The sequence below is a fragment of the Amphiprion ocellaris genome, chromosome 21 (genome assembly GCF_022539595.1).
Source record: "Amphiprion ocellaris isolate individual 3 ecotype Okinawa chromosome 21, ASM2253959v1, whole genome shotgun sequence".
In the NCBI taxonomy this organism is placed as follows: domain Eukaryota; kingdom Metazoa; phylum Chordata; class Actinopteri; family Pomacentridae; genus Amphiprion; species Amphiprion ocellaris.
In genome coordinates, this window is record NC_072786.1 from 22,907,026 (window position 1) to 22,920,451 (window position 13,426).

General features: G+C 39.9%; 1 protein-coding gene across 3 annotated transcripts in view; it reads right to left on the reverse strand.

The window, feature by feature from the left end:
* Positions 1–7,610: 7,610 nt before the first annotated feature.
* The window catches only part of ano2b (anoctamin 2b), a 107,078-nt gene continuing 101,262 nt past the window's right edge, over positions 7,611–13,426 (reverse strand). For all 3 annotated transcript variants that reach the window (XM_055006565.1, XM_055006564.1, XM_055006566.1), the window contains one exon: positions 7,611–12,047. In XM_055006565.1, the coding sequence (XP_054862540.1) occupies positions 11,673–12,047 (375 nt within the window). In that variant the 3' untranslated portion in view covers positions 7,611–11,672. The remainder of the gene's footprint in view (positions 12,048–13,426) is intronic.

Here is a 13,426-nt window from a genome sequence, read left to right on the forward strand (position 1 = left end):
TAGTGTTTTCTCTTTCACTTCTCTGTCATGTTTTGGGGGTAAAAACTACATCTAGCTCCCCGAAGTGTCTGCGTCCGGACGCTTCAGAGTGACGTGGTGGTTTGACATGCGCAGTGAACTTTGACTCGGACAAAGTCAAAGTTCCTTTACACCGAAGACATTTTTGTTTTTTGTTTTTAAAAATAAAAAATAAAAAAAATTATAATAAATTTTGTAATTTAAAATCTGCATTAATGTAAGTATTTCCGATTTAAAAATAACAGCAACTATATCTTTTATAAGGAATTTCATGGTGACTAATGTTATTTTTAGAGCATGTGTGGGGCAACTCACGTGGTCTCTGCGGGCAACCAGGCGCCCGCGGGCACCATGTTGGCTACCCCTGCTGTAAACACTAGAAAAGCTGCACCAGTTAAAATAGAAGCATCCCATCAAATTTAAAATCCCCTTATAATTTATTGATTATAGGTCCAGGTCCACATAGGATGATGTCTCGGTCCAGACTCAGACCGCGGTCCACCAGTTAGTGACCTGGGGTCTAATATGTAGTGGATTAAAAGAAGCCTTGATTCACAGAATTTTGCATCAAAGAATTTTAGTAATCAAATTACTCGAATAACTCGAGGAATCATTTCAGCCCTATTCTGCACCAACTGTTTGTTTACAGAGACAAGGAAATGCACAAAAGCTTGGTGGGTGTGCAAAAGCAGGTCATTCAGTGGTCACATGACAGACCTTCGGCCCTTCAGTCCGTAGAAGTGTGAGACCAACATGGCAGCTCGGTTGCAAACTTTCACTTTTATGATGAAAACAGTTCAGCGAAAATATTTCTGACAACATTTGAGGTGAGAAATAAGCTGCTGAATCTGTCCTCGTTTTAGTTCAACTGTCTAAACTGCTAGTTTAGACATTTTACTCAAGTTTTGCGATGTGTTGGTCCTCCGCTCCCTGCACCTCATGTACACAAAGTAGAAGTCAGGTCTCGTTAATCCAAATGAGTTGCAGACATCTCAGGGGCGACGTGCTGCAACATAGCTCGAAACACACTGCAATGCAACCAGAACATGACGTGGAAAGAAACTGACAGATCCTGTGGACACAATCCATTAAACAGACACTCAGATCACTCACACCGGTGGTTTCACTTCATCAGACCTCCCCTAAGACGGTGGGTGTGCACAGTCCTCATTCTGCTCTTTTCTCACACCTGTTAAGACAGGAGATCTTCCATTTTATCTCATTTGTGCATAGACTTTTTTCACTGCAGATGTTTCGGCGTGCCATAGCAGGTAAAGCAAAGGTGTAACTGATAATGTTCAAAATGAATTAAATTCCATTTGGGTGAGTTAGCTCCCAGCTTTTAGTGTGTGCTGGCTCACAGCCACGGCGTATTGAGGCACCTGATGGAGCACTGTTGATTCCATTTCTTTGATCTGTGTTTCTGCTGGAATAAGTGAAAACGTCTGCAGTGAAAAAGATTTGTAGACTTTGGTGACATGAACAGAAGCTATTCAGTCTCAGGAGCTGGTGCTGGGCCTTTACTGTTAGTCTTGAGTCACTGTAATGTTAATATTAATGCTTGAACACAATGTGTGAGTCATATTGTTTATGTTGCCCTTTAAATGGAGACAGCTGGTCCTGAAAGGCAGCTGAAACAGGCAGATACAGACAGAAAGAGCATGTTTTATAAAAGTAAAGCAGGTTATTGTGTAAATTAGGTTCCATGTTTTGACATATGCAATCTTGGAGGATGGGGTATTTAAACCTTTACTGCTAAAATGTGTGAGCACGTTCCTGAAAGTGTAAGAAGACACGTGAAAGGTAAAAGAGGGTAGAGACAAATCTGGGCAGGCCAGGAATTAGCCAGAGGCAGGAAACACAGACAAGCACACAAAGACATGTAAACAATTGAAAAACACCACATAATGCAGTGTAAAACTGTTCATTCTATATGTGCTTTAGCAGTGGGAATCCACAGAGGGCTGCAAGTATGAGGAAATGATGAATGATAAATATTTCAATGATCAACATGCATGTTAAAAAGGTTCTCTGTCTTCCTATTCACACTCATCAGCCCCAACATGAAAACCGCTGACAGGTGAAGTGTGTAACATTTAGCATGCTGTTGTACTGCAAAGCTCTGCTGAGACACAAACAACCTAAACACTGCAGCCAACTAAGCACACCCCCAATGGGTCTCAAATTTAGACTCATCAGACCAAAGCATAGATTTCAACTGGTCTAATGTCCATTCCTTGTGTTTCTTGACCCAAACAAATCTCTGCTTGTTGCTTTTCCTTAGTAGTGGTTTCTTAGCAGCTGTTTGACCATAAAGGCCTGATTGGTTCAGTCTCCTCTGAACAGTTGATGTAGAGATGTGTCTGCTACTAGAACTCTGTGTGGCATTTATCTGGGCTCTAATCTGAGCTGCTGTTAACTTGCCATTTCTGAGGCTGGTGACTTGGATGAACTTCTCCTCAGCAGCAGAGGAGACTCTTGGTCTTCCTTTCCTGGGGAGGTCCTCATGTGAACCAGTTTGGTCGTAGAGCTTGATGGTTTTTGTGACTGCACTTGGGGATACATTCAGAGGTTTTACAATTTTCCAGACTGACTGACCTTCACTTCTTAAAGTAATGATGGACTGTCGTTTCTCTTTACTTAGCTGATTGGTTCTTGCCATAATATGGATTCTAACAGTTGTCAAACAGGGCTGTCAACTGTGGACCAACCTGACTTCTGCACAACACAACTGATGATCCCAACCCCATAAAGAAGACAAGAAATTCCACAAATGAACCTTGACAAGGCACACCTGTGAAGTGAAAACCATTTCAGGTTCTACCTCATGAAGCTCATCCAGAGAATACCAAGAGTGTACAAAGCAGTAATGAAAGCAAAGGGTTGCTACTTTGAAGAATCTAAAATATAAAACATGTTTTGACTTATTTCTCACTTTTTTGTTAACTACATAATTCCATGTGTGTTCATTCATAGTTTTGATGCCTTCAGTGAGAATCTACAATTAAATAAAGAAAAAACGTTAAATGAGAAGGTGTGTCCAAATTTTTGACTGGTAGTGTAAATAATAGAAAAAGTATGTATGATATATTAAGACCTACTGTACCTGTGTTTTTTAGGTACGTGTTAGATTACCTTTTTTTTTTAACAACAATGAAATTACAATGTGTGTGTGCTGTTATACAGTCACACAAGGAAAGACATGCTGCTCAGGGGATTGTAGGCTTAAGATTAGTGTAATACTAGTAATGCAGCGATAAAAAGGCATTATCTGTCTTTGTCAGAGATCACTGGCAACGTCCTTGATGTTCTGAAAAGAATAGAAAGGACTGACAAATTCACAGTATCTGTGACAAGAGCAACTGACTGTCAGATGTTTGGAGTGCAAATCAGAAGTATGAATCAGCTGACTTGTGAGTGTGTGTAAACATGTACGGAAATCCACAATGATCTCAGCCCAGAGCCCTGTCACATAAATTAAACATCCACTGACTAACGAGGGCCGAGGCATGATATCTGACATCATCTGAGACTCTGCTGTCTGATGACTCAGCTGTTAGGAGACGTTCCTTCTCCGTAGGGTTTACTGATTCCTCCTGTTTACAACAGCTCTTGTTTTGTTGCTGATCAGACTTTCCTCTACAAAACTGCACCAGCAACCTAAAACATTTGCTAATGCCATGTCAACTCACACCTCATTGTCACTGGAGTTTTATCTCTTTACTTATTAGCTCAGTTACATAAAATAAAATTGTTAAAGTGCCCCAAACCACACCTCACCTCACTTTCTTGCGTTGCACTGTCCCAAAAGTATTCCACTATATCAGCTCTGTGTCTCTGCTTTGACTTCTCCTATCGTACCCTGTTTATTCCTTTTTCCTTTCGTCAGAGACATACAATCTAACAGGTTGGTGTTATTTTCCAAATATTGCAGCGTGATCAGCTATCAGCTTATGTTCTGATTGCATCTCTAGCTAAAGCTAAGCCTCTAGAAATCCAAATATTTACGTGCCTCTGGTCCCTGAGAGCAGGTTTTTCAAATGACCCAAGCACAGACTTTAATATACATCGACTGTCAAGCCTCTGGCCTGTATAATCCCCTTTGAAAGCACACATACACTCAGAAGATCAGACAGACAAATCAGACTGATGAACATAAAAGCATTAAAACCTGCTGTACATCCGCAGGAAATTCCAACAGTTCAGGGGTTCTTACATCATCATCATCATCTTCATCATCATCATCATCAGAGAGCAGAAAACCAAACTGTGGGTTGCTCTTAAACTATACTCAGCTCAACAGTTCTAGTTACTCTGCCAAGGAGCACGGTGGAGTTATGTGACAATCACCGTTGGTTTGTCTGTCTGTCTGTTCACAACATTACTCAAAAACGGACAAACGGATTTGGATGAAATTTTCAGGGAAGATCAAAAATGACACAAAGACATCCCTTTATAACCACAGTGGACCATCTTCTGATGCTACTTCCAACATGATAATGCTTCATGTCACAAAGCTCAGATCATCTCAGACTAGTTTCTTGAACATGACAATGAGTTCATTGTACTCCAACGGCCTCCACAGTCACCAGATCTAAATCCAGTAGAGCCTTTGGGATGTGGTGGAACGGGAGATTGGCATCATGGATGTGTAGCTGTGTGATGCTATCATGTCAACATGGATCAAAATCTCTGAGGAATGTTTCCAACACCTTGTTGAAAGCATGCCATGAAGAATTAAGACAGTTCTGAAAGAAAAAGGGGGTCCAACCTTTTACTACCAGGGTGTACCTAATAAAATGGCCAGTGAGTGTATACAGCCTATGATATGACACCCACTAATAGTACAATGCAAAATGTAACATACTATCCAAACTGACATCTCAAGTGAATTTAAAAACATTGCAAATGTACTCACTTTTAATGATAGTGTTAAACAATACTACTATTTAAAATGAATTCAAATTAGCATATTTGCAATTGGATAGTGTTGAAGGGGAACAACAGAGGTTGTGCCGAGGACATATAAACTGTTTGCTCTTGTTACTGCAGTTACCCTGCAAGCTATGCATCATTTCACAGCTTCTCATTTAGTTCTTTAAAACTTGAATACTATGTATATGGATTAGATGTAGGCTTCTCAGTTTGCTGCCTAGTTTTTAACTCCAAACTATCAGATTTGCGGAAGAACTTATCTTTTTTTCCTGACAATTTTAAATGCAGTAGGTATTTCTGTGCCCAACATATCATCCGCTGGGTAAATCCAAAAAATACCTCAAATCTGTACAAACATTCAGCATTGCTTATTAGCAAATATTCACCACATACCTGGACACAATGAAGGAGTCCTTCCCTGAATAAAAGGCTCTGCTGAGGTTGACAAAAAAAAAACTAAGAATTTGATCACATTTAAATGCTCCTACAAACATTTCTTTCCCCAAAATAACCAAAGAAAACCTCCAGCATTTAGATTTTACAGACAGGAAGTGAGGCCAGTGTTGCATTTGCTGAAACACAGAAAATCAAGTGAGCTCTATGTGACCTCTTAAACACTGGATCTCTGAATGGGTGAGGTGGTTATTTATCACAGGATTTGAAGGTAATTATGTGTGTATTTTTCATGCATTGGAGACGTAATTTATGATCTCAACATCTCAGAAGAAATGAAAACACGCAGCTGTACCGTATGCAACATGACATACACTTATTTACTTTCAAAGATCAAGGTTTTTCACAGTACATCATATGACACAAAAGCATGTCCAGTATTTTACATATTGCTTTTGCTATAGCTTCTACCTACACTGCTATCTTATCACTGCTCCTGTTTTATTCAGCATGAATCACCTACTCATTCACTCCTATCCATATTCTCCATCAGGATAAAACTACCGGTTCTGTCTTGTCAGTGGCTGCTATTGTGATCAAGGTGCATAAAAATGACAACCTTCAATAGTGATATGAATGTTTGTATGGTACAGTGTTGTAAAGCTGATGTCCCGTTATGTACCGGATGTATCATCACTGGATGCAAGGAGAATTCTACAATTATCGAACAGAATCAATGATCAGTACTGCAGTAGCTGCAGTGCAGCTGAGAGGTAGTTGAAGATTTGTCACTTATCTTAACCAATTTGAAGTTTAGTCATTGGTTTAAACTTGTTGCAATGTTGCATATATGGGAATGACTTTTGCGGAGTATCTTAATAAACCACTAGTTATAAACTGGTTTAGACTCTTCAAGGATAAATCAAGGTGTGAGAGTTTTAGGTGCATGAAGCAAATTGTTACCACTAGATGGCAGAAAGACTCATAAAAAATGTAAATAAATCAATAATACAAATTTGCTTTTTTTTCCCCTCATTACCTGCTTTGGAGAAATTGAATTAAGCTGTGTTGTCGAAGGTGGCAGTACAGGCTACATTCTGCATGGTTGTAATACCAGCGTAGAAGAAGATAAAACCAACAAGAAAAAGAAAAACGAAGAGGGAATAAACAAAATTTTTGGTATCGACAAGAGACAAACTTTTTGGTGAAATTGGGATCAGATTTTTTAAATTTGTTCGTTTCCCACCACTTTCAATTTTTTCTGATTCGATACTTCAAAATACAAATAATATTACCTTATAGAAACACGGCTAATGTCATTTCAAGTTGTGTTAAGAAAACTTACAAACTTGTGTAACATAAGCATCCCAGTGGAGTTTTCTGGAGACTTAATGAAAGTATTTACTCAGTTTCTTTCATTTGTATTTTAGTTATGTGACGACTGGCGTTGGTTTGTTTGTCTGTCTGTCTGTTAGCAACATTACCAAAAATGGACCAACAGATTTGGAGGAAATTTTCAGGGAAGGTCAGAAATGACACAAGGACCAAGTGATTAGATTTTGGCAGTGATGCAGCTTATAGTCTGGATCCATGGATTTGTTAAAGATTTCTGTATCATTGCCAGATAGCGGCACGGCATCACTGTAACTATGACAACAAGTGAACACTACGTCAGCTGCCTGCTGATGATCATATGATGGTGATCCTACTACAAATTGACCCCTGCAGACCAAAATTTTTAAAAGATTTCATCCATCGAAAATTTTACAATGACTGAGCAGCCTTGGCGGAGTAATGCGCTCTGAGTGCTATTTCTGTTTTGGTCTCCACCACCTCATGAGAAAAATAGATGGGTCTACTTGTATCTGGGTGAACTTTATATTTTACTACAGTGTTTATAAACATGATAATATTTTCACCAAAATAACTTCAATCTGATTAGCATTGCTTTCGTGCTTTTAATTGTATTGGGACATCCAGTGGGAAAGCAGAAATGGAAAAAGGCAGAGAGGAACAACTGAAGATTTTGGCAGGATTCAGTTGCCATGTTTGTGCACCTGATCTACTAATTACCAAAAAATAAATAAAAACCTGCAGGAAAGACTAGCTAAGCCCACACACAGTTATCTTTTACTCTCATCACATCTGATACCAAAAGATAATGGGCATCTACAAGTAGTGAAGCCTACAAGAGGAAGCAGGTACCTGAGATAAAGACAAATATGATGTTCATTCAAATAAAAAAAATAGCAACTCAGTGTCCATACGTGAGAAATTTCTGAATATATTTCTGTTAAAATGGTTGCAATGCCACTGTGTAGCAGTGACGTATGTTTGTTGTTCTAGTAGTACTTTTCTTTTGGAGCAAAAGTGATCTCACTAATACTACTTGGTTAAAAATAACCAAAAAACAAAATAATAATGATTAAAAAAAACAGATCAGTGGGATAAAAGCAAACAGATCACACAATATGAAATAAATAACTTTGTATTCCATCCAACAATTCTGTAATTAGGAATTTGTACACGAGCTTAAGGTAAGGATTGAGTAAGGTTGAACGTTTCTCTTCTTGAACAGCAAAAGCGTGTATAACAAATAAACCTTTATCACAACATCCTATAGTTCAAGTGGATACATTTAAAGTTAACAGTCTTCCACTAGCTGAGCAGACAGATACTGTGTTGATTTGCAGATAAAGAGCAGTTACAAGGCCTCTGAAACAGCACTGAAGGTTTACAGCATGTCGGCATGTTAACATCATGACATGAACTCAGTGAACGTTTGCCCACCCAGCATATACCATCAGTCTGCATGCCGAAGCTGGTCATCAAGACACACTGGCAGCAGGACCGACTCTTCCACACTATTACCGGGTCTCTGGACACATTCATGGTTAAAGGTGAGCTGAAATTAAAATTAATCTGTGCTAAGAAACAAGCACACAGTAGATATCCTTTCTGTGTGTTAGTGAGTAAGTGCTTGGTCTAAATTCTTACTATCAAACAGGTGAAATTTAAGTTTTTTTTAGTTTTCTGCTGGCACTGAAAATGGTTCATAATATCACTAACTGTAAAGGACTCACAGGCAGTTAAGCTAGTGGCTGGACAGTTAGCCATGGCTTAGTTCCATGTGAGGTTGAGCTCTCCACATGTTACTATGTGACTGCATGTTAAGGCGGCTTTCCACTGCAGAAACTCAGGGGCCAGTGTTTAAAGAAATGCCTCCATAATCAGCCCTTTAATCCTTTCTGTTTCCATTTTGGTTTAGGACTTGACAGCTTCCATCGTGACATTAACTCCAAGTGGACCATGGCTGCTACAGATGGTGGATACTGGATATAACTCTAGCTCTGTGAGCATGTAGGAAGTACAGCCATGTAGTTTTTGTTGAGTAGCTTATAAGGCAATTTACACTGAAGATAACAAAATTACAGAGAAAGTTACTGCTTAACAAGGACATTGATAGGGAAGAAAAACAGTAGTTGTCCTTTCCAAATAAAAGTGAGCAGCCTTTATTTTCTCTAAATTTCAGCGATCAGCACTGACACCAGCACAGGAGTTTTTCAGGGCTGCTCAGAAACACCTACCTTTGAGTAGGTCCCTGAAGCAGCCCTGAAAAACTTTTACACAGGTGGTTCTAGCAGTCGAAACATGCACAAAGGTTCAACCTTAAAAAGCCCTAAAATGTCCTAAAATGGCCCAAAGGTGCTGCAGTGGAAAGCAGCCTTTAGTCACTCCATGCTGAGCTGTGAATCAGGGACTAACATATGGAATCACACTGACCACCCCCTGTTGTAACTGCTGACAGTCTGGTTAACCTGATCTAGACACATAAAAAAGAGACAGCTACTGGTAGCTAGGCCTCCTTCTTTCTATGATGCAGGATGAAGCAGCACACCAAGGAGCTCTACAGGACTCCATAGGTGGTGAAATAATGGGAAGGGCTAAATTTAACAAGCTAACTTTGTCTTCATGAATATAGGACTAGTCATCTTTTACAATATGGGACATTAAGACTTATATCTTGATTATACTCCCTTGAAGAAGTGCACATGGACAGCTGTGGGTGCCATGGATGTGTAACTTGTTGTTATTATACTACTTTTTAGTCTGCCCTGGGAGGTTTCGATGGTAGGAGGACTTCCATACAGTACGTAGTGTCTATGTATTCTGCTGCTGCTCTTCTATCGTTATCACATGGGCTGGCTATTGCAGACTGGCCAGAATTAGTAATAGGCCAGTGTTGGGCCAATTTTTATACTTTCAACATCTTCAAATGTGTAAGGGCTGTGTGAGAAAAAGGTTGACATCTGTCCAAGTCCACAGCTGTCTACATGGATCTCCATATGCAGCCCAGAATTTGTGTCTGTGCAAGAACTGCTTTTCACATGTCACCATGTGCAGAACACATAGATATGACCTTCTGCTTATATATGAACTCTAAGGCGACTAGAAAATAGTGTAACAACTCCATGGTGTCCAAAGCTTTCCATCTGTCCATCCACAGCAAGTATAATCAAGGTTTATCACTGGACTTACAAGCATTTTTTTGTGCAGAAAACTGAAGACGTCAGCAGCCATATTTCTGATGCTGCTGCACTCATTACTGGAGATTTCCACTGTCCTGGACAATAACCGCAAACAAATCAATAATGCAAGCGTTCGCTGCAGTTCTTCCTAACAATCAAACTATTTGCTGAAAACAGTATTAATGGCTACTATACAGGACTGTAATAACACTGAGTTGCACATAAGAGGCTTATAAATTTCACACTTCCAATGCACTGCTGTAACTATTAAATTTGAGTCTATTTAGTTATGCACAAGTGGGAAACTTATAATAACTCAAATATGACGTGAGCGTAGCATTAGCTTTATAATGCACAGCATTATAGGTCTTCTCAAATACTAAATACTGCAAATGAACAAATCACTAACAGGACTTGGGCTTCTTGTTAGAGCAGGGAAATCTCTTGTATTAATGTTTGTAAGCTACTGAGCTATGTAGTGCTCTAATAAGCACAGCAATGTACACTGGCCCTCAAATGTCAGTCAACCACTGCCAAAAGAACTACCCACTGAGAAGATTAGACGGTGCTTCACAAAATGACATTACTTTATGTACATTAGCTACAGTACCATTAGAACTTCTATCTCTTTGCAAAAAAAGGTGACTAGAATCCAAATTTCAGTTGACTTTAACATGCAAAAGCTAATTTAGTTGGTATGTTGTTGTAAGTCGTTAACACCTATACATCGATAGTTAGACTAGATAGTATGCTAGCTAACCACCAAGCTGAAAATGATCTGAACAAATAAATCAGGCAGATGTGTCGGTGATAAGAAGACCGGTTTGCAGTCAGAAACAGATTGTCCAGTTGTACAAAATAAAGTTGGTCTGTGTTAAGAGCTGAAGAGTCACAACCTTTATGTGAGATAAAGGTCTTCCCTCAGATTCATTACTTACCTGCAGTAACATCAGAACATACAGTCTGGTATTTCAGAATGAAGGAATGCTGATGAAGTTTTTGTTTCACTGATAAACACTGTGAGACCATTCCCAGCTCACTCCCATTCACAGTTTGCAAAAGTGTTGGTTTCTCTTTACAGTCATATATCAAGTGTAGATATTAAGTCATTCTACAGTCACTTGACAGATGTCAGTCCATATGGATAAAATTATACTGTTTCCTGCTTTACAGATCACCTAATTCCTAAATTTCCATCCATGAATGCGTAGGGGAGGTGTAGAGTAACAATGACCAGCAGCTGCATCTTCAGTGACGTTACAATTTTAGTAAAGTCTGAAAAAATGGTTCCTGAATACTAAAGAGAAAAGTTTACAGAAAATATGAAATGAAGTAACTGCTACAAGTTCTGTAAACAAAAATACATGAAGAGCAGAAGCACAAAAAGCAGCCCAGAAGCTGAGTCACAATGTCCATCAATCTGTTCAGGTGGGTAAGTGCTTATTAATGAACCTGTCCATTAGTTCCAGTCTATTCCACGTTCCTGCAGTATTCACTTGTTCAGCCTAATATAGTAATTATTGCTTCTCTACGCTATGAAGCTAGTGCGCCTCACTAAATAATTTTTTACCAAAAAGTAAAAATGACAACACTTGATCAGGTGAACAGTCAGTGCGAGGAGGAACAACACACACATTCAGACCAGTGAATTCAAATGATACGTTCAAAGGCGAGCCGTGATGCTTAACCACGGCTCTATTGTGTCATACACACCAGGACACAAAAACACAGGCAAAGACATACACAGACTGAGTCACCCGAGCGACAGTCCTGAGGCATTCCCACGCATGTTTCACGTCACACCGCCGTGTGTCTGGAATTCTCGTTTTCATTCCTGGGTGAAGGAGGAGCCTTCCTGCTGAACTGGCTGAAGCTGGCAGCCCTACACCTCGCCCTCGTCCCTCCTCCTCCATCTCCAGCCGTGGGGCCTGAGGGTAGAGTACTGTAGCGGCCTGGGATGGGGATGCTCTGGCCTGGCTGGAGCATGTGGCTGCTTGGTTGGAGGTTGGCATCCTTAGCAAAGAGGCTCTGGATGAGCTGGAATTTGTCCTTCTCTTCCTGTAAAAAGACGTCGACCAGAAGCTTCTTCTCCCGTTTTAGCTGCTCCACAATAGTTTTGGGAATGTCGGGGATCACCCAGGCGACCACGAGGCTGAGGAACATCACCAGGTTCTAAAGGAGGGAGAGGAGAAAGGGATGAGTGAGAGAGAAAGATGGATGGATGTGGAGACAAATGAAAAGAGATGGAACAGAAAAGTGACAGGTGTTGTACTCTATCTGAACTAAGCCAGTGGGACAGTTTGAGCCATTATGATGTCAAAACATACACTGATCAGCGACAACATTAAAACATAAAAATGCTGACAGACGACGTGATTAACATTGATCATCTTGTTACAATTCAGTGTTCTGCAGGGAAACCTTAGCTGCTGGTATTCATTTAGATGCGACTTTGACGTAACCACTCATCTAAACATTATGGCAGACCAAGCACACCCCTCCATGGCCATGACACTCCCCAACACATGACCTCCCCCAGCAGGACAATGTGAACTGCCACAGAACAAAATCTGCCCAGGAACTGCTTGAGGAACACGACCAAGAGCTCAAGGCGTTACCTCGGCTCCAAACTCCCCAAATCAAAAATGACCAAGCATCCATAGAAGCCCCGCCCTGCAACCCCAAGACCCAAAGAATCTGCTGCAGATTGACACATTAACCCCTTGACACCTGAATTTATTTACAATTAAATAAAAAGCATTTGCTGTGTCTTTTTGCTTTCCAGTTCATGCTAAAATAATTGGAGATTGTTAATTTATCTATTACACATAGAACATAGATACATAGACATATAATAATAATAATAACAGATATATAATAATTAGGTCCCACTCTGACTGGTCCTACGAGAAACCAGTGCTTGCAAAAGGTTCTGAGGTACGTATATACATAAACCAGCATTGGGGGAATGGATATATTATCTCGGCTGCAGTCTGAATAAAAGTGGTATGATGCGAATTTGCGACAATAGACGTTAAGGGGTTAACAATTAGCTGCAAAGTACAAATGAATGTGCAGACAGACACCAGATCATTGTGACAGTCAAAAAAAACTTTCAAACAAGTTATCAAGAATGCTATTTTTGTGATTTTCAGGCAGAATTATGGACATTTATTCATGATCGATATCATAGTGGTGTTCTCATGAAGCAGAAGTCACAATGATGTATTATGTGTGTGTATTCAGATCTGTATACAGAAATACAATGGTTGGGCTTTAAAGTACCCTAATTGCCTCCACAGGTTGTGTCTCATCAAATCAGTGGGCAAAATTACATTAATCTATTACAACACCAGCATATGCCTTTCTCTTTTACCTCATGGAAAAAGGTCTGGTCTGAAAACTTGAGACAAACTGCATATTTAGTGAGTGTGTCCATGATTCATCAGCACTAATGAAGGAAACTTCTCCGGCAGCTTCGGTGTTGAAGGACATTTGGTGGACATATGTTAGTGTGGACTGAAGCATCTGGTAATCGTCCTGATCATAAT